This window comes from Sceloporus undulatus, chromosome 5, assembly GCF_019175285.1.
Source record: "Sceloporus undulatus isolate JIND9_A2432 ecotype Alabama chromosome 5, SceUnd_v1.1, whole genome shotgun sequence".
In the NCBI taxonomy this organism is placed as follows: Eukaryota; Metazoa; Chordata; class Lepidosauria; order Squamata; family Phrynosomatidae; genus Sceloporus; species Sceloporus undulatus.
In genome coordinates, this window is record NC_056526.1 from 39,856,898 (window position 1) to 39,878,527 (window position 21,630).

The window sequence follows — 21,630 nt, forward strand, 5'->3', positions numbered from 1 at the left end:
AGCATATGGATACAGTTGCTACTCAAATGCTTCCACTTTGGTTACTCGTACCAGTAAGGGCAGCTTTAATACCCAAGTTTACCAAGAGGAAAATTCTTAAGTATTTTTCTATGAATTGGTACTCTCTGGGGCGGAACAGATGGGCAGGAAGTAGTGGCCAGAGGCTACTCCCACCCAGATTGCCACAGGACCGCAGCAACCACATGCCGCTGTCCTGATGCCAACCACTGCCGTGGTTCCAAAAGGCAGCAAGGAGTGGAAAAGATCTGCTCTTTTGGGGTCCAGGTTTGGGCTGGCTTCCAAATGGGTTGGTGGCGTGTGTCATTTAAAGTAGCCTTTTCTAAAACCTGTCTGTTTTGGGTGTGAGTTGGCCTTTTCTGTAACAATCTAGAATCTGAAGCCAGGATGATTTGGGGATCATTTGGATGAGACAAGTCGGAAGCAAGGGTCTGGATTTAGCACTAAGCTTTTAGTTTCTGGTGGATTCCTGGCTACAGAATCAATACTTCTTATCAGAAAATGAGAATTTGCCATAATCCTAGTTTTTGTGATAATGTGGACGTTGTGTTACCAGAAACTAATTTAAAGCAGAAGTTAAAGACAGCTGATTCCTCTGAATGTACTGGGCATAAAAGCTATAAAATATCAAAATCCATGTTTACAGTACCAGTAACACACTTTCCAACTGTCTCAATTTGTTAGGGACAGTCCCGATTAATCCCGTGTCATCGCACTTTTCCAGATACCTTTAAATGTCCCAATTTTTCTCTTCTCTTCCCACTTTCACCCTTTGTCCTTGGCTTATTTCAATTGCTGTAAACTGAGTCAAAAGTACAAAAATAGTTTGGATTCAGTTAACTCAGCAGGGAAGAGAGGAGAGAAGACAGCAGAAACTTGCCCTCTCCAGAAGGCTCAGGCAAAAGCAAACTGTTACAGCCTCTCCAGGCCTGTCTGTTCTTCCTCACAGTAACATTTGCTATCTTGACCACATTCTTGGCCACATGTGTCCTGGTGTTCATCTGTGAGGGTATTCAGTAATTATAGTACATTATAGGAGATCGGTTAGTGATTATAGCAGATCTATTTACTTACATATTTTGTTTCAAATGTCTTAGCCAGCATTTCCACTTCATGCCTCTCCCGTTCTTCATCATTAAATGGGTTTTCAGTGACAGGTGACTTTTTCTTAACGGGAAAAAATAACCAAAAATCATTTTCAGCATTCAGACGTGTAATAAAAAATGGAGAAAGAAGTCATGGTATCATTACACAGCATGGAAAATAGCTTCATTGAGGACCAAACTAAATTTTTAAATAAATTTGGTTTAATGTCTAATAGACCAATACTATGATTTATTTTAAAGGTAATGGTATCATTAAGAGGTGTTCTTGTATTCTGTCTCTTTCTGGTCAGGGCATTAGCACAATTAAATGCCCTTCCCAATTTAGAATGTTCACAGTGTATTGAGAGAAAGCAAAATCAGTAATTTTATGAGTAGTTAAATGCTCAGGGCAATGAAAATGTTTTTTTTTTCCTTTTTGTTTTTACTTTTTACTGGAAACCGAAATCCACCAGCTGTAAGATACAGAAGACATACGTTTGGAATTAAAAAACAGGGTGCTATATAGCACAATCTGTGCAGAAGAATTTGTTTTTAACACCACTGAACTTAGTACTTCAGCACAGAAGTCTGCGACTGGTTTTCCTCAAAAAAATTATTTATATCAGAAGCTTAATTTAGGTGTAAGAAGTCATTAATTTTTCTTACTGTTAAACTAGTAGGAGTCAGAAATCACCCAGAGATATACTACTAGATCTGAGAAACCATCAGGGAATGCCAGGCATATCAGAAATCTCACATGGCTACTGCCAGTCAAATTTGACAATTCTGGGCTAGATGGACCAATGATCTCACTCATAACACAGCTTCTATATTCCTATTGGCTCCTGTCCACCTCTGTGCTAAATTATAGTTGAACATGCTTACAAACTACATTATGCCCTTTAATGATTTGCAGCCTACCAAAACCAAGAAAATATCTGCCATCTAAAATCCAAAGTAACTTAACTATAAGTCAAGGCAGCAAAACGTTTCACTCTGTCCATAAAATAAACTATGTAATTCTTGACCATTTGTATGAAAGTGTAAAGGTGGGCTTAATGGTGAACATAAAGAAAACAAAAATAATGACCATAGAAGACATACATAAATTCAACCCAGACAATGTGGAAATCAAAATAGTAAAAGAATTCCCATACTTAGGATCAAACACTGATCAGAACGGTGACTGCAGTCAAGAAATAAGAAGACAAGCAATGAAAAGGTCAGGTATGAAAGAACTAGGCAAGGTCCTAAAGACCAAAGAAATACACCTTGAGCACTAAAGTTAGAATCATCCAAGGCGCTGTATTCCCCATCACCGTATATGGATGTGACAGCTGGAAAGTAAAGAAATGAGGCAGAAAAAAATCAACTCTTTTAAGATGTGGTTCTGGAGAAGAGTGCTTAGGAAACCATGGACAGCCAAAAAAAATCAAACAAATGGGTCCTAGAACAGATCAAGGTTGAAATCTCCCTGGAAGCCAAGATGATCAAATTGAGACGGCTGTACTTTGGCTACATCATGAGAAGGCATGACTCATTAGAAAAGACAATAATACTAGGAAAAGTGGAGGGAAGTAGAAAGAGAGGAAGACCGCATGCCAGATGGATGGACTCTATTAAGGAGGTTACAGGCATGAATCTGCAGAAACTAAGCAGAGTAGTGAGGGATAGGGAGTCAAAGAGATGGTCCATCCACACGATTTCCATGAGTTGAGATAGACTCGAAGTGGTTAACAACAAAAACAAAAAATACCAATGTGTTGTATTTCTAGAAAAATCTGGATTCCTGTTTTCTTAGGTGATCTGTCTAAGTCTTCAAAGGAAAACAAATTAGGAATCAAAATTATAAGAACATACTCAGCCTCTAGATAATACTTGTGGGAATGGTAGTATTCTGCAGGTAACCATTTTTCACTTTTTAGGACAAGAAACATGCACACTTCAACATTCCAAAAGAACATATAAACACAAACAGAAACAAATAAGGACCTGAAAAGAGGACAGGGCATTGTCAATGTGAAGGCCTGTATAGTGCAGCAAAAGATCATTTCATCTAATAAATGCTTATACATACCAAGTCATGTCACTTCGTAGAGTGGAGAAACTGTCTATTACCAGAAGCAGAACTAGCCTGCAACACACAGTTGATCATGTTTAGTTCTGATGCTAGCAACAGAGGTTTTATGTGGGCTGGGATCATATTTCACCTTACCAACTTGAGCCCAAAGTATAATTCACTGGCAAGTTGCTGTGAATTTTCTCTGTGCTGGATTTAATAGTTTTTGAATCAACGTTTTTGAAAGAGACTTACTTTTTTGGTTAAAAGGCATGGTATAAATCAAAATAAATATTTCCCCCTGTAATGGAGGTGCAACCTTGGCAAAAGTTATCTAAGTGACTAATATACAAAAACAACAATCTCTGACAACAAATGAACAAGAACTTATGTATCTGCTGCAGCACACACTCTTATGTGAGCATGTGCACATACGCATGCACACACACATCAGAGTTATGCAGAGACTCTGTAAATATGCATCCTGGCTTCCTACACAAGATTTCTAAACACTGCATCGGTCTATTGGCAGGAGAATCATAGAAAAGAATGCAACTCCATGTTCACACTCCATAGCATTATTACAGAGGCTGTGCTCAGGCTCCCATTCTTTGCACAAAGCAATGAGAATTACTTTGATTAAATGTCATAAGGCTAAAAGTTAGATCTAAAGATTACAGAGTTTTTAAAGTGCTGATTATAAGTTGTAGAATAGGCAAAAATTACATTGCAGTGAAGAGTTTAATGTACTGTTCACTGAAAACTTGCATTTAACAGCCTAGTCTTAAACACTTCCACTCAGACACACCATCACCTTTAATGTGGCTGGTTCACATATAAAAAAGGTATAGGAATGCAACCTAAATTCACTTTTAATCATCTTTTCACTATTCCAAATGGTAACCAATTTATCATGTTGTCATCTATTATCTTTTGACATACGGGCATTTAAGATAACTTTCTTCAACTTTATGCTCCTTCCAAGACATCAACAAAAGTTACAGAAATGTTGCTTTATAGCCCGAAAAATCCATGAAAAACTATGTTGCTTTACTTGTATTTTACTCCAGGGTATGACATTTTTAAAACAGCCAAATTCTGGCTTTAAAACTTTCATTCAAGTTACATACATCCTAAGTGGAAAAAAGAAAGAAAAAGTTTGCTCTTTAAATCAAACTGTGAAAGGTTTCTTTATAGATCGGACAGGTCTTGGGAGTAGTCTTGGGGACTATATTAAGTTCCATCACTGACTGCAAGATGGAAGGTTACATTGTATATTGCACATCATCATAATGCTAAGAGAGCAGCTGTAAGGAAACTCCCCATAAGCATAGGACACAGAATTATGCAAACACTAATCTGCTTTTTTGTCATAAGTCAGCAGCATCAAGGAAAACAATATAAAAAGATTAATGCTGAACTACAGAATATTTTCAAGATAAAGAGTATGTTAAAGACTAATGGTTTTCATAAGTCTCTGGAGCATGGCAAGTAACATTTGGCATGCAACAGGATCAACACAGATTTGGGACATTCAATGTAGCTGCTGCTATCTTTGTAATGTGAACAGGACAGTGACCGAGTTAGAGAGAAGCTGGAATCACATATGGATAGAGGCTGAATTCATAGAATAAGGCTAGGTCTTATGGGAAGAGTTCAGCAAGACAAAAGTCAGCAATTTCCACTATAGTCACAAAACAACAAAGGCAGACTACTCTCCATGAAGAGGAAAATACATGTACAGTATAGCAGAACATAGTAAAAGAAGCCCAGATGCTTCTCTTCCCTGGATTTTTATTTGAACCCCGAATTTTTATTTGCAAGACTACACTGAACACACTGTGAACCTGTTGTGTATGTGCATACACAAAGAGAACACTGTTGTGATGTACCAGATAAGCATGTTGGACTTGGTCCATGAAGGCCCGCATTCAAATTTCTATAACTTACTGTCACCTAGGCAAAAAGATCTTATAGCACCTTTGGGACTGTGTGAAAAAAGGTTGTTGCATAAGCTTTTGTAGACTTGGTCTGAGGAAGTAGACCAAGTCTACGAGTATTTATGCTACAACTTCTTTTGCAAAGTTAGCCTCAAAGGTGCTACAAGATCTCTTTGCATACTGATATTCCGGACTAACATGGCTATGTTTCTGCATTCTGTTATCACCTGGATCAGTCATTCTCTTATCCTCTATAATGGGCCAGTTTATCAAGCCACAAGAATCTTGGACTTCATGCGCCACCTTTTCCTTCCCTCCTCCTGTGTGAGCACAAGAACAGAAGTTGTCATTTTGTTTTGTTTTTTAATTAACCTCAGCTTCCATAAGTTGAATTTATTCCCTAAGGTGCTGGACAATTTGTAACTGTCGTCTATTAAGATAAGACAGCTTCATAACCCATGGTTTAAATTTTACTTGTTTCAAATTAATCACAGTTTGCCAATCTCAGAAAAAACAAGCTACAATTAATAAAAAATGGAAGTAAAATATTTTCATCTCCTTCTCCCAATCCGGGGAAGAAAGCAACAGGAGACACACAGAAGCCTGAGTTCTCTGCCATATCCCCACAACTGCTTACTGCAATATCTGAATGAGCACAGAGCTGCTATGAGGATAAAACTGAATAATCTAATTTTACAACGATGACTGCTATTAGATGTCATAAGTGTTCTCCCTTTTCAACAGTCACATTGATAAATGCAAAATAGTAGCACCACTTTATATTTAACAAAACTGTTAACCTAATTTCAATACAGAATGTTATTTTAAAGAAATAGCTCATGATAACCAAATGTCACATGGAGCCATTCCACAAAAGCCTTTTAACAGCCTGAGTCACAGTCATTGGCTCTAGCAGCATTATCAGCATTGTAGGACACTACACACTGATTCCTGAGTGTCTCTTTACTTTACCTTCCAGTGTTGTGGAAGACAGTATAGCTGCACAGAAGTACTGTAATTATTCAGGAATATACGGCTATATTTCTGTCATCCCTTTCAAATTCACCTAGTTTCTTTTGTTAACCATTCTCATTTATTTAATATAGTCACAAAATGAACAGAAAATTAATTATCATGTATGGCCATGATCTACAAAATGTAGTATTCGTTCATTCCTGTGTATGGCTACATCTAGCTCCAAGAACAGCCACTGTTTGCATCACTTTACACTGTTTCTTGTTTTTAAAATCTCACAACATTTAAGTCAATATGCATTCTAGAAAAGAACGCTAGGGGAAATACACAACAGCACAAATGCTTTACTGTAATGCTGCATTATGAAAGTAGACTTCAAATGTATATGGTTATAACTGCAAAACTAAACCTGCTCAAGTCTTGCAGATTCAAGGTGGTGGCTTCCTTGATTGAGCATCTCCATTTGTAATGAGGTCTTCCTCTTTTCCTGCTGCTTTCTACCTTACCAAGCATTATTATTATGTACAGCGCTGTGTAAACTTACAGTGCTTTATAAATAAAGGTTAATAATAATAATAATAATAATAATAATAATAATAATAATAATATTTCCTTTTCTAATGAAATGCCTCCGCATGATATGTCCCAAGTATGACAGTCTCAGTTTAGTTTAGTTTCCAGGGAGAGTTCAATCCTACCACTGTGGAAAAGTACTGCTGTTGATGGGATGAAACTTAATACTGGTTTGAAATACAACTAGGCTATGCAATATCACCCTTGATACCCATGTAAAGGAGAATAAACTGCAAAAAAGAAACAGAAAAGGAGTCTTATTTAATTTTTAGTGTTGCAGACAATATAGGCTAATCTCAGTAATAGTTGCAGCAAACTGTGTGAACACACCTTCAGTCGGCAAATAGTGTACACCAATGCTACAGCGCAGACATAGAGCTACACTTCCTGAATACAACCAACCACTAACAATAGACTGCTTGCATCATTCACAGAAGTCTATTCATTCAAGGCATACAATCCAGTCTTCTCTTTGCCACTAAAGGACATGCCCATAGTTCAGAAGATCTTGGACTTTACTTTTTTTGCATGATGATTTTCCTGTGAGCCAAGTGGCTCAAAGTAATAACTCTTGGTTTCACAACAACATAAAAGTGGAATGTAGATTGAGAATGGCTCTGACCCACTCAGCAGAAGCCCTTTTATTTTGTGGAATAGACTGTACCATCACTTCTAGAGCTCAATACTGTATTCACTCATCTCCTCAGAGGACCATCAGAGTCAGCAGTTAAAATACACCTCTGTGGATTATACAGATATCTACAATGTGGATCACATATGTATGATTACTTATTTAAATAACCAAAGTTACATTTGTCCTCATAACAAATATGGCAATATCTTTACCAGGACAAAAATACTGTGCATTTACAGTACTTTTATCCAGGCAAAGTATAATCAGCATAATCAGTGAGTTACTGTAACCCTTCTCTGTTTAGAAGTTAGTGATGCTACCATTCCTATTTAGTTTGATTTATTTGAGATTAAAATAATTATGGTGTCCATGCAGACAATTCAAGATCATGATCCTGCCAATATTAGCTGCAACTTATCCCACTGGCCACCATCTACTCTGAAGTCTTTCCTCCAGACTATTTGTGATACAGTGCAAGGAAGCACAGCCAGACCAAAAGATCTCTCCAAATCATCCTATTTCACAGAATTAAATATAACAACTTTCCCCTCCTACCTTTTACATGAAAAACTGAGAAAATCTGTTCTCTTTATTACAGGTCTAATAATCTTCAGTGCTATCAACCTCTTGCAGAATAAAATAATAAAACCTTTTACTATAATAGCAAAAGTATATATGAACTGAATCAATGCTCTAATGTTAAAAGCAAAAGTTTTTAAAGTAAAGATTAAAGCATCAGATCCTGTATGGAGAAAAGGGGCGTATAAATCAAATAAACCATGTAATCGCTGTAATCTAATAATTTCACTGTATGTTGACTTCCTTCCTCTGAAGCCATGTTCAATATGGTATCTGCTTACAACTAAATCTGACAAAGTGGGTTGCTCTCAACTATCCAAAGCACAAAACAGCTTCCTGCAATCCTGACCAATCTGGCATGTAGTGAACACTGTCTACAAAAGTGTGCAACAGATCCAGTTTTGCAATGATCCCCACTCCTCCTCATGCGGACCACAGGGAGCACAAACCTCTGCAAAGTGCATTAAATGAAGGAACCATGCAGATAACCCCATGGGACATGGCTATAAAGATTGTGGAATACAATCTGAGGAAGCAGCCTCAAGTCTACAAAAGCTCATACAGTACTACCAACTTCTTTCTTTCTGTTAGTCTCAAAGGTGCTACAAGATCCCTCTGCATACTGATTTTCCAGACTAACATGGCAATGTCTTTGGATTCTACCACTGAAGGGGAAGTATATTTCTAAAGACATATACTGAAAACCAAAATCAAGTACTCCCTCTTCTGCCCTTATCATCTCCCCCCCCCCAATACAAATAGACAGAACTACAAAGTGAATTCTTCTCTTATTTTGTATTTTGATTTTCATCACTTGACTGGATCATCCTCTAGTAGGGATTAGGGTTTTATCTCCAAGTACAGCCAGAGCGGTTTGAGCACTGGACTAGGACTCTGGAGACTAGGGTTCAAATCCCTGCTTAGCCATGTAAACCCACTGGGTGACCTTGGACATGTCACAATCTCTCAGCCTCAGATGGCGGCAATGGCCCATCGCCTCAGAACAAAACTTGCCAAGAAACCCCGGTAATAGGTTCAGTTTAGGGTCGCCATAAGCCGCAAATGACTTGAAGACACACAACAACAACAACAAAAGGCTTTTTTACTGTTGCTTCCTCCTCACTCCTTTCTTCCACAAAGCACTAAAGAAGACCAGCCACAGGGGCCAGGAGTGAGAAGACACAAATCAAGACGGAGGGGTGGGGGGAGAAGAAGAACAGCGAAGACACTTCCTGATGGTGGTGAAGTCTCCTTCTTTGGAGGTTTTTAAACAGAGGCTGGATGGCCATCTGTTACAGGGAGTGCTTTGATTGGGAGTTCCTGCATGGCAGAAGGGGCTTGGGCTGGATAGCTCTGCTTAAGTACTGTATTTGAAAGGGTGCCACACTGAGGATGGAGCAAGCTTGTTTTCTGCTGCTCCAAAGAATAAGACACAGAATAATGGATGCAAGCTCCAGGAAAAGAGGTTCCACCTCAACATTAGAGGAACTTCCTGAGAGTAAGGGCTGTTTGACAGTGGAAGACACTCTTTCCTCTGAGTGTAGTGGGGTCTCCTTCCCTGGAGGTCTTTAAGCAGAGGCTGGATGGCCATCTGTCACAGGGGCAGCTTTGAATGTGAGTCCCTGAATGGGGCTGGACTGGGTGGCCCTTGCGGCCTCTTCCAACCCATTTCACATCTATGGTCAACTGTGCTCTGAGGGTGAGTTCCTGCATGGCTGGAGGGGGCCTTGGGGTGTCTTCCAGCTCCCTGACTCTCGGGATGTCCCTTGAGGCAAACCTCTTCCCTTTCCTAAGATGAGGAGGAAGGAGGAGGCTGAGCAGGTCCCGTACCCGGGGCTCCCCAGAGGACAGCAACTCGGGGTAGCTGAACTCCACGCAGCTCTCCTCGGTGGGGTCCTTCAGCACCAGCTCCAGGCGGACCGTCCTGCGGGGCGAAGGGGAGGGCGGCGACGAGGAGGCCTCTGGCCGGTTCTCCCCAGGAGGCTGAGGCGGAGGAGGAGGAGGAGGCGGCGGCGGCGGCGGCTCCGGCCTGGGAGGCTCCCGCTGAGGTGGCAGGAGCACCGGGGGCAGCAGCGGCAGCGGCTTCGGCGTCTGCTCGGGGCGGCTGCTCTCCGTCCGAGGGCAGGGCTCGAAGGGCGCAGGCGCCGCCGCCGCCGCCGTGGCCTCTGCCTTGCTCTGCTCCTGAGGCAGCGACCTGAGGGCCTCGCGCCCCGCTCCGGGCTCCGGAGCCTCGCCTTCTCGGCGCCTCAGGGGTGACAGGCTGATGAACGGCACCCGGCGAGGCTCCGCCATCCTCCGCAGGCCCTTCCTCCGGCCCTTCCCCGGTGACCCGGCCCCGGCTCCTCCTTCCGGTCCCTCCTCGGGGTTGCCTCCCTCCTTCCCTCACTAGCTTCCCCTCGCTGCTGCTTCGGCTACTACTCTCCTCATCGTCGCCGCCATCTTGGAACTCCCCCCACGTAAATAGAAGCAGGCCACTAGACCGCGCATGCGCACTACGGACGACGCGCCGCCGCCGCCTCACGTCACGATTGTTATTGCTAAGGGTTCGGGGACGTCACCGCGTCGAAAGAGGCGGAGCCTCACTCTCGGTTGCCGTGGAGACGGGCACGCGGAGCCACAGCCGGGTTCTTTATTAAAGGGGAAGGGTGGGACATAGGAGGAAAGCGGAAGAGTCCGGCTCTTTACCTTTTACTGCTCTGGCTGCCTTCTGGGGCTTGTGGTTCAGTGACGCCTAGGAACTCTCTGACTGAGGATTCTAAATGATCCCTCTTTAGACTGCAAATCCCACAATGCAACAGGAGGTAGGCTATAATTCAGTGGTTCCCCAAACTGTGCTCTTTAAAGGGAATTGTGGACTTCATTTCCCAGAATCCCTGACCATGGGCCAACATTGCTTAGGCTTCTGGGAGCTGAAGTCCAAAAAATCTCTTAAAGACTTCACTTTTTCTGAAGACATCTGTATTTTTACTGGTATGTATGATGTAACATTTACCTTTATGGTACATTCTAAGGACATAAAGCTGCAGTAGAATTGCTGGAAATAAACCCATTCCACCATTAAACATGTTTCAGCAAACTTTTTACTCAGTATGAAACAATATGCACACGTGAAATGAAACAGCCAGTCAGGTATGCCTTGCATAAACAAAACATTTTGAGGCTTCTTCCAAAGTGCATCCAAGAAATACATCTTCTTCCAGCAGCCTCCATTCTTCTATCATTTCCATTTTGGTGTCAAAACTTAGACCTATGCTTTTTCTAACATACTGGGGGCAGCTGGTATGGCTGGCCTATTTGTATTATCTTTTCCATGTCAGGGATTCTGGAAACAGCTGCTGTTTATCTTGCCTGTTGCAGGCAGGCACACACGTGGTTGTAGTATGATTTGTCGCAAGTAGACTCTTGTTCTTCTTCCCCAGCTTGTTTTGTTTATTGCATTGTTTACCACAGGCATCCTGCCGCAGTCCAACACCCAACCTCTCCCTCTTTCACCACCCTTCCAACGCTGATGCAGCTGAAACGCTTTCAGTTATACACAGAATGAGGAGGGAAAGGGGAGCTGGGTGGGCACAACATTCTTTGTAAAAAGAGCTTTGTTGTCAGACATGTTGTTAACTGAGGTAGGCCTGTATTTGATAGGTTTTACTGCTATAGTAAATGTAAAAAACAAAGATAATAAAAAAGCAGCAGTATTAATTGTAATAGTATTGCTATGGTTAAAGGACAAATACAGTCATAGAATCATAAAATCATAGACTTGGAAGAGACCACAAGGGACATCCAGCCCAACCCCATTCTGCCATGAAGGAACCCTCCATTAAAGCATCCCCAACAGATGGCCATCCAGCCTCTGTTTAAAGACCTCCAAGGAGGGAGACTCCACCACTTTCCAAGGGAATGTGTTCCACTGTTGAACAGCTCTTGCTGTCAAGAGGTTCCTCCCAATGTTGAGGTGGAATCTCTTTTGCTATAGCCTGCATTCATTGCTCTGAGTCCAAGTCTCTCCCAATTCACAAGGGATCTGTTCCAGACCCCACCCGCAACCACGCGAATTGGAAAAACCACAAATATTCAAAGCCCACTGGTTAAAATGGTTAAATTTTCCTCCCCGTTTGCCGTCCATGAATGAGCGAGACCGCAGACTCTAAGTCCACGAACGGGGAGGGACGAGTGTAATTGCAAAAATTAGTGTGCCACCTGGACTACTTATGTGGCTCATTGTACTATTGGTTAAGAACCATTAGACCAAATATATATGTGCTCTGGCCATGGCAAAGAGGTAACATTTGTAGCTATCCTATTTTTTTACATTAAAAAAAATACGTATACATTCTTGGATAAATAGCCAATTTTTAAGTAAGTGTCAAAATTAAGTCATTGTTAGCAGTGATTAGGCCTTCTGCTGTTAACAGTTGGTTGTGCAATCAGTTCCTGGGGAGGTGACTGTCTCTACATTGGGGACTATTGGGAAAGGAGTCAATAGTAAACTTGCCAATTTCGTGATGCTTTAATAAAGTTGGAATACTGTGCTCAGTTCTGATTGCCATACTTGAAAAAGGATACTATAGATTGAAAAGGTCAAGAAACCCAGATAACCATTACAATGCTTGGCATAGGGGGGAAAGGCTAGGAAGGCATGACAGACATTTATAACCAGTCAGCCCTCCTTTAGGTCTTCCAGCACAATTCTATGGTCAAATTCTGCCACAAGTTGACCACAGAGTCGTGCTGGAAGACCTAGAGAGTCCTAGAAAGATCACTTCTCTAGGCATTTTTAGGTCCTCCAGTGAGTGTGACTCTATGGTCAACCCCTTCCAAAAATTTATCAAACCGTTGTGTTAGGGGGCCTGTTTCAGCCCTTAGAGGATTAATTCTCTTTTATAAGAAAAAATGAAAAATAATGCATAGTGAGTTATTTTAATATTTTATTTCTTTATATTTTACTCAAAATTAAAGCTTAGGTGATGACACTTTAAAAAACATCTGAAAACATAAAAGTAACTCGGAGCTATCTATCTAAAAAAGTGTGCACTATACATTCTACAAGTAAAAGTGTGCACTGTATATCCTACAGTATTTCACTGTATGTTATAAATTTCTTTACAATTTTATCTACTGGTATTAATATATTTTCTGAAAGGGATTTCCTTACTGCTCAGACTATTCACAAACATTTGCAACACAGGGCAGGCATCTTTCAGATTTAAGCCTTGCAGCCAGACTCAAAGAAGGAGAAATGGCATGTTTTTTCCTTAAATTTTCCCCCAGTGTGTGCTAGAAATTGTAATTAAAAGTATGTCATGGCATAGGTTTCCTACAGTTGCTACTTCCAGTTTTTTTGTTATGCTTCAAAAATATTTGTAATCATTAAGAGTCTAGTAAAATATGACATGTAATTCTTGAGTTCATTTTTTACTCTGCTTTGAAAATGGGTACAATGAGGTTGGGCCCATCAGTACAGACTATGGGCTCAGTAAAGACACGGCTGAATTCACACTGAGATAATCTTTTGACTGAAATTCAATTATATAAATTATAGTACAAAATAAAATTGAACCTGGGAGGCTGCAGCAAGATACTCCTCACAAATATGACAGATTTCATTAGGTGTCATCTAAACATATTATGGGATTTTTATATTTCTCTGTTAAGAGGGCTGCTTGCTTCCATTTTCTGTGTGATGGTGTTTTAAACGGGAACTCTGTTTTCCTTGGCCCACTTCTTTATTATACGGACAATGTACTCCACTTGTGGATTACTGGTACTTCTCAGAAGATGCAGCACCTCTCTTAGTGTCTCTCTGAAGAAACAAAAAACAAAGATTTGAAGAAATGTGATGGTTAGATGAGACCGTGTGGCCAATTTCTAGCTCACTTAGTATCCCAAACGTTTCGTAATGTACTTGTACTATTGCCCTGGCCTCATGTGGCTGGAACATCAGGGGAAAAAGAAGCCATGCCATAAACAAACAAAACAGCTTCATTTATATACCACTTCATACTAAACTAACAGTGTCTAAGCGGTTTACAACTGTAAGCTAATTGCCCCCAACAATCTGGGTTCTCATTTTAGCGACCCTGGAAAGATGCAAGCCTGAGTCAAGCTTGAGCCCTTTTGCTGGTATTGAACTCGCAACCTTATGGTTTTGAATGAGTGGCTGCAGTACAGGCATTTAACAACTGCACCACCAGGGCTCCACCTTATGCCATGGTCATAAGAGGATCTGCGGTAGAATTTCAAAATGTGACCTCACCATCATCATGCAAACATCAAATTAGATTTTCACAAGAAACAAGTCCAGACTAAGCTCCTGCCCCCATGCTTTACTACGAATTCATTTTAGCACTTACCTATCCATACTTTTGATTGACAGTGCAAGTCTAACTGGCTATTAGGTGCTAAACAGAGATTATTTGGCTTCATTTTACATTTCAATGGTTTTTTTTTTTTGCCTATTCTGCATTGTAAATTTGAGGAGTGAGGCTTGCCTAATGAGGTTAGACGTAAATAGATAGCATTATAATCGGGCCATAACATGCAGGACCAGAGCAGGTTAATGAGGTGGGGAGTTTTTAGTGAGTGTCCTGAGGCATCCACTGAAGAAAGAAGGGGCCTTTCCTAGACTAGCTGCTCATTATTATTAATAGGCTGGGGGATGGTTGGGGGGAAGAAGGCATAGGGGAAAAAAAACTCCTGGAGGCAGGAAGTAGTAATGGGAAACAAAGCGAATAGGCTCCAGGACATTGACATTGGCAAGGGTACCTGAGTATGTTGTGAAATATAATAAACATGGTAGCAAGAAGCCAGGAGAAGTCAGACCAAGTGCTCAAGCTGAGAGCAAGGATCAAGGTCACTCAGAAGTGAAGAGAGATGCAAGTGGTGTATTTAATCTGCTCTCCAAGTGTCAGATTTGTAGATATTTACATCACCAGTAAGTGCCATCTTGGTGCGCTGCCATCTTGGTGCACGGCCATTTACATGGGGCATGCCATGATGACATGCCTCGTGCATCACATCCAAATGGCGCGCCACACAAGGAACGCCGTAGTTTTGCACCAGGGCACTTATGGCACCTCTGGAGCGTTTCGCGGCTCCTTTTTTGAATGGATCGTTGCCGTGCCATGCGGTTACCACAACAATGTTCCGGGGCAGGAAGAGGCGGCCTCTGGCCGCTCTTTTCTCCCAATCTGGACAGCCCCTTAGTCTGCTGAGAAGCTGCAGCTTGCTTTCCCTCCCTACTGGGTCCACCATGAGGGGGAACAGAGGGAAGTAGTCCCTTCATCTGGGATGGCTGGGACTTCCATGGAGGGGGTGACAGGGGACTGGCTGAACCGTCTTCTCCCCTCCCTGTCCCAGAGATCTCCTTCATCCAGTTCTATCGCTTCCAGAGGGGAGTCACCGGCCATACTAAGCACAAGGCAATGGGGTGGGGACTTCAGCTCTTCCCTTTCTACCTCAGGACCTCTCTTGGCACAGACAGCATGCATGGTTTAGAAACAGGAAATAGTCAGATGGTCTGGAAGGTCTTAGTCCCTGGAGAACCAGAGTGCTGCCACTGAGAGGACTGTTTGGTCTCTGGATCATAGTGATATAACCATGCTTCATCAACACTGATGACTTCTTCCAAAAAATTATCACTAAATCACTCTAAATGCAGCTTGTTTCTGGTCAGGATTCAAACATTTTGGCACCCACTTGGCTGATAGCTTTTGCATAGCAAGCTGTTCATTGATTATAAACCCAATGCATGCCCAGGATATCTCTGGGATTCGCTGATCTGCCAAAATCAAGTTGTGAACATGTTTCATGATGGCCAAGAGTTCAGAACTTGAAAATTCCACTTTTTTTTACATGATTTAAGAAAAATTCAGAAATTAGAGCTACGATTTTGCAAATTGGCAATTTGCAATACAGAAGAACACTATTTTAGGATACTGTGACAAAATTACACTCAGATTTTGGAAGTGGGTCAGGCCAAGACCTATTCAGCACCTCCTTGTAAATGGGTTCTAGATCAAATGAAGCCTGAACTCTCCTTAGAAACCCAACTGAACCTATTGTAATTTGGTCATATCATGAGAAGGCATGGCTCACAAGAAAATAATATAATGCTAGGCAAGGTAGAAGCAGCAGAAAAAGAGAAAGGCTGCATTACAAGCAGATAGACTCAATCAAGGAATCATTGGCCTGAGTTTGCAAGACTTGAACAGGGCTATCAAGAACAAGAAGTCTTGGAGATGTTTCATTCATATGATCACCATATGTTGAAGTCAATTTGAAGGCAGTTAACACACACAGGGTGAGATTCAGTTATGGCCACTATTTCAGAACACATTAAAAGTGAACTAATTGATAGACCATCCAACATCTATTAGCTTGGATAGTTAAATGATGGTTCCATTTGAGAGACAGTATGACTCTGGGAATATCAGATGATGATGGAATGAATGAAGTATGAAGGCTTTTGACTCTATGCCCTGCTTAGAGAAGTCCAGACACATTTGGCTAGCCACCTCTGGGAACAAGATGTTGGCCTTTGAGTGCATGCTGATGGGAGGAAACACATCTCCAAATTGTTGACATGAATACCGTCATTATAAAAGGGGCAAGGTAAAAAAGAGAACAGGGTAAACTTGCAGTGGAAATAAACACCACTACTTCTCTTTTCTACTAAATTCATTACAATTAACCTCAAGCTACTCTTGAACACAGTAACTTTTAAGAAAAAAAGGTTTTTCTGATAATGCACTCATTTATAGTTTATAAGTGTATTTCTCTTTCCTATATTTCTCAGTATTTCTTCCTTTTTTAACTACAATGTATCTGAAACATCAAGGATAAGGATATATAGATGAGACTTAATCTATTAGTTATCAGGATTTATAATTGTAAAGGCCTTCCTCCTTGCTGTAAGTATAAGTATGCTTTTGCTGTAAGCATTTGGCATTAGTGAGTACAATGGTGGACAGCAATATAAAAGTTCCCAGGGCACTGACACAAAAGAATTAGCAAGAAACTCAGTGTACATACTTAGGCTCTCTGCCAGCTACAACCATCTGGAAAACGCCTACACAGGCACCTCTTTTGCCTTCCCAAAATTCAGGATTAGGATCCAGTCTTTCCAGGACCTCAAAGGCTTTTGCAGAATAGTAAAACTGTCCCATCTGCACAGGAAATAAAGTCACATGCCTATCAAAACTACAGCACACCATTTCTAAGAAAACCAAACCATCAAGGTCAGCAGAAGTTTTTTGATCTTTTCCCAACCAACTAGAAGCAAAATCAGTAATTTCACAAATTCACAGATCACCTAGAGAATGTTATGCTTAAGTTATGACAGTAATCTTTTATCACTTGCATAGTTCTGAACACTAGCCATGTTAAATATACCAATGCTATGTATATCAAAATGTTATTAAACACAACTTAAAAAAAACCTCTAGTCTCAATTAAAATACTTTTGCAGTCTACTGAATCATTGAAAAACTGTTTTCAAACAAACAAGCTGATTAATGTTTCTTGAATTTTAGGGCTAAACTTTGTGACCAAAATAATGAAGGTCAGTGGTACAGGTTGAGTTTTCTGTATCTGAAATGCTCTGGACCAGAAGTGTTTTGGATTTTGTTTTTCAGATTTAGAATATTTGCATGTACATAACAAGCTATCTTGAAGATGAGACCCAAGTCTAAACATATAATTTATTTATGTTTCTTATGCAGCTTGTACATGTAGCCTGAAAATAATTTTATACATAATATTTTTTAATAATTTTGTGCATGAAACAAAATTTGGGCACACAGAACCATCAGAAAGCAAACGTATCACTATCTCAGCCACCCATGTGAACAATTTTGGATTTTAGAGTATTTTGGATGTCATAATTCCAGATATGGGATACTCAACTGTAGAATATATATCCCAAGGAACATTCAGTACCAGAAAGGGCTGCCAAACACAGTGGGAGACACATACTAAGCTAGATGGACTAGCAGTATGGATAAGACAGTTTCCTATAGGTTTTTTCTACTGAAACTTAATTTCAGTATAAAGGAGTTGAGAAGCCTGAAAGCATGTGTCTGAAACATTTTTAGTCTTTGAAACATTTTTAGACAAAATCTGCAAAATCTTCAAAAAATAAAGTGGCAAAAAATAAAGAGAAGACAAGGTAAGCTTTGCATTAACTCCTTATTTAAAGTAAAAGTAGAAGGAATGTGAAGAATTTATCATTAGTACATTTCTTAAAATCTCTCCTCCTGGCCAGAAAAGGAGCAGAATACATTATTTAAGCTGCACTTGCAAGAGCATGTGCTTGCATGAATGTCAAGTAAGGTTAGGGTTGCCATCCCTGAGAACCTCCAAACAGGGAAAAATGTAGGACAAGGTTTAAGAATGTAGGAACCCCCCCCCCCAAAAAAAAAAAAAAAAAAGGTCCTACATTTTTAAACCTTGTCCAAGGCCTCGCTGGGACCTGGGAGACAGCGTCTCCCAAGCCCCAGCGAGGCCTTGGAGGACTCCGCGATTGCGGAGCCGCATCCAGGGCCTGGCTGGGGCCTGGGAGACAGCGTCTCCCAAGCCCCAGCCAGGCCTCGGAGGACTCCGCAATCGCGGAGCCGCCTCCAGAGCCTCGCTGGGGGGGGGGGGGGGACCGCGGGGGGGGGCAGACCGGGGCAGGACCGTGCAGCCCCTCCTCAAACTGGGAAAGTCCTGCCCCCAGGCGGGATATGGCAACCCTAAGTAAGGTGACATTGGTCCTATACAGACAGGCCAAAATAAAGCTGCTTCGGGTCACTTTGGAGGTATGCTGTTTAAATGATGCATGTGTGCTAAGAGATCAGAAGCTGTGCCAAAGCCATGCTCCAACCCTAAGAACTGGAACACAGCTTCGATGTAGCTTTCAGACTCTTAGGAAGCATGCATCATTTAAACAGCATACCTCAAAAGTGACCCAAAGCAGCTTTATTTTGGCCTGTCTGTATGGGGCCTCAATCAACTTACTAACTGAACATGAAATAAAACTGTTTTAAGTTCACCCTGTAACATAGGTTTGTCCAAAAAAGGCAGAAATCTGAACAATTTCAAGCATCTCAACATGATTTCTACCCCCTGTTCTGAACTGTAGACTACATATTACAAAAGGGGAACTGGAAATCTTATTCTAGGCTATAAATAATCTTTGAAGTGCTGTTATAGAGGATTAGTACAGTGATATGTATCTTATAACAGGATCACAAGCTAGGAAAAAGCATGATCAAGTACATACAGTACATCGCAGCAGTGGCTGAAAATCAGTAAAAAAAATTACAGTAGTCTCTTAAGGGGTCACAACTGATAGGAAAAAAGGATGCTCACTTTGTAGCAGTCATTTGCTATTAGCTGCAAAAGACTAAAGGACTCTCCTGAGGTTTCCATCTTCAAGTACAGTTCCCAGGCTAGTCGTGGCTTCTTATTAATAATATCTGTTTAGAAAAAACATTAAAACAATTTGAGCTTTTGAAACTCTCTTTTGATAATTTTGCACAGAAATATCCAGCTTTAAAAGAAATCTAATTGTACAGGACTCAGAAAGGAGGGAAAACCGGTAAGCAAAAAAGTGCCACAAATGATTCTGTGGATAGCTCTAAAAGAGCAGGAAAAAAGAAATTGCAACAGGGTCTTACAAGCAAACCAAATCATGCTGCAAATTGCTTATAACTCAATAATGTCTGCAATTAACAGAAAGCTTAAACTAGTGGAGACATGTTGTCAGGTACTGTTTGCAGAAGTGTTTAAGCATTCTAATCAGCAGTACAGTTCATTATTTTTTACTGATAAAATGAAAAGCAACGTGACTACACCCATCACCACTTACAATACAAAGATTGACAGTTTACTATAAACTGGAAAAAATAAAAAGTCAGAAATCTCTGTCATTTGCTCATATGTAATGTAATGTAATGTCTACTTAAACCAGAGCTAGACAACATTTTTGTCTTTCCCTATGTTTTGTCTTCCCCTATATCTCCTATAACCCCATTAAAAATTGCCCCTAAAGTTCTTTTTTAGAAACAGGAAGGTGAAACAGCTATCCCTAATTTCTTTTTTAAATGATGAAGAGGGGAACATTTTCTAGTTCAGGGGGCTTGGAGAACCATACTGGGAACCTTGAGTGACTATATGCTATTTATGGTCAGGAAACATATGTCACACAACTAATTGATATGTTCTGCCTTAAAAACAGCACGTTGCCAATGAGGTTGAAAAGATAACATTTTAAGAAGAATGACATTTTCTTAGCTTCCATCTGAATATTTGTGGATCTATTATTTTATATATATATCATGCAATCTGTTTTAATATTGTACAGTAGTAATTTAATTCTGTTTTAATGTAACATTTTCTATGTTTTTAATTGCACTGTTTTTAATCTTGTAAACTGCTTTGAGTTCCCGTTTTGTGAAAAGGGCGGGATATAAATAAATATAATACATAATATAATAATTATAATAATCTACAATTCTGCACTAAGGAAGACAACTGAACATGTTCTACTAGGGAATGGAAATTTTGCGTGTCAGTGTCACTGAACTCCAACATGTTTAGCAGCTCAAACTGGGAACCCACTCCGACTAGCTACCAACAATGCTGTGGCCACCAGAGGGAAAGAGAAAGGGAAAGTCCAAGTAGATTTACTGGAGCCCTGGTGGCGCAGTGGTTAAATGCCTGTACTGCAGCCATTCACTCAAAACCACAAGGTTGCGAGTTCAAGACCAGCAAAAGGGCCCAAGCTCGACTCAGGCTTGCATCCTTCCAAAGTCGCTAAAATGAGTACCCAGACTGTTGGGGGCAAATTAGCTTACTTGCTGTTCACCGCTATGATCTTTGGAATAGCGGTATATAAATAAAACAAATTATTATTATTAATTATTAACTGAAGGGCAATTAACAACAACAAACTTCCTTTTCTTCTAGCAGATCAAAATAAATGCAGAATTGGTCCTAGCTGTTGCCTTTGGTGACAGTGTGGTGCTAAAGTTTATACAGTAAATGTTAATTTTAGAATCATTTACTATCATATATGTATATGCAAAGGTGTACTCCAAAATCCAAAAAGAATAAAAATAAAAATAAATCAGAAACATGAAACACTTCTGGTCCCAAGCATTTCAGATAAGGGAGGCTCAGCTTGTTGTATGTTTTTAAAGGATACTCTTGCCTAGAGATTATGGCCACTAGGTGTGTTGCCAACTTAAAAACACTAAACTTTAGCACCACACTGTCACCAAAGGCAACGGCTAGGACCAATTCTGCATTTATTTTGATCTGCTAATATTCTTAATCTCATCAGTGTGACCATCATGATGGTTCTTTTCAATGTTCTAGTTTGCCAACTCCGATAGGACATGTTTATTCATCCTCCCCACAGCTGCTCCAGCTCTTTGATTTAAGCTTTCCTTTTCTTCTTATTTCCCTTCTTAAAGACAAAACAAAACCCTTCTCTGAGCTTTGCACTTTAACTTCTAACCTGCCCCTCCCCCCCTTTCTCTTGTTGCCTTGGGAGTATAAAGAAAGATTTAATATGGCAAGGGCTCCTAGGACAGGGGAAAGGTCTTAGGCCTCGGAGATGATTCTCAAGTCTCATTCTCCTCCAAACCTGCTCCCCACTTTATGGTGGAAGCACAGGAGACATCTGCAAACAGCTTTACAGCAACTCCATAGTGACGGATCCAAGATCAACACCAATTTGGCAAAGAATTCAGACCTAGTACATACATTACAATTCATTTGCAA

General features: G+C 40.7%; 2 protein-coding genes across 3 annotated transcripts in view; both read right to left on the minus strand.

The window, feature by feature from the left end:
- Positions 1-10,351, minus strand: part of UBN2 (ubinuclein 2) — a 44,751-nt gene extending 34,400 nt beyond the window's left edge. The window contains exons 1-2 of the mRNA XM_042467946.1: positions 9,694-10,351; positions 1,093-1,185 (exon numbers count right to left, since the gene is read on the minus strand). Of these exons, the coding sequence (XP_042323880.1) occupies positions 1,093-1,185; positions 9,694-10,155 (555 nt within the window). The 5' untranslated portion in view covers positions 10,156-10,351. The remainder of the gene's footprint in view (positions 1-1,092; positions 1,186-9,693) is intronic.
- A 2,437-nt stretch (positions 10,352-12,788) lies between these two features.
- The window catches only part of TTC26 (tetratricopeptide repeat domain 26), a 43,125-nt gene continuing 34,283 nt past the window's right edge, over positions 12,789-21,630 (minus strand). For both annotated transcript variants that reach the window (XM_042468574.1, XM_042468573.1), the window contains exons 16-18: positions 19,213-19,319; positions 16,894-17,027; positions 12,789-13,663 (exon numbers count right to left, since the gene is read on the minus strand). In XM_042468574.1, coding sequence (XP_042324508.1) covers positions 13,552-13,663; positions 16,894-17,027; positions 19,213-19,319 — 353 coding nt within the window. In that variant the 3' untranslated portion in view covers positions 12,789-13,551. The remainder of the gene's footprint in view (positions 13,664-16,893; positions 17,028-19,212; positions 19,320-21,630) is intronic.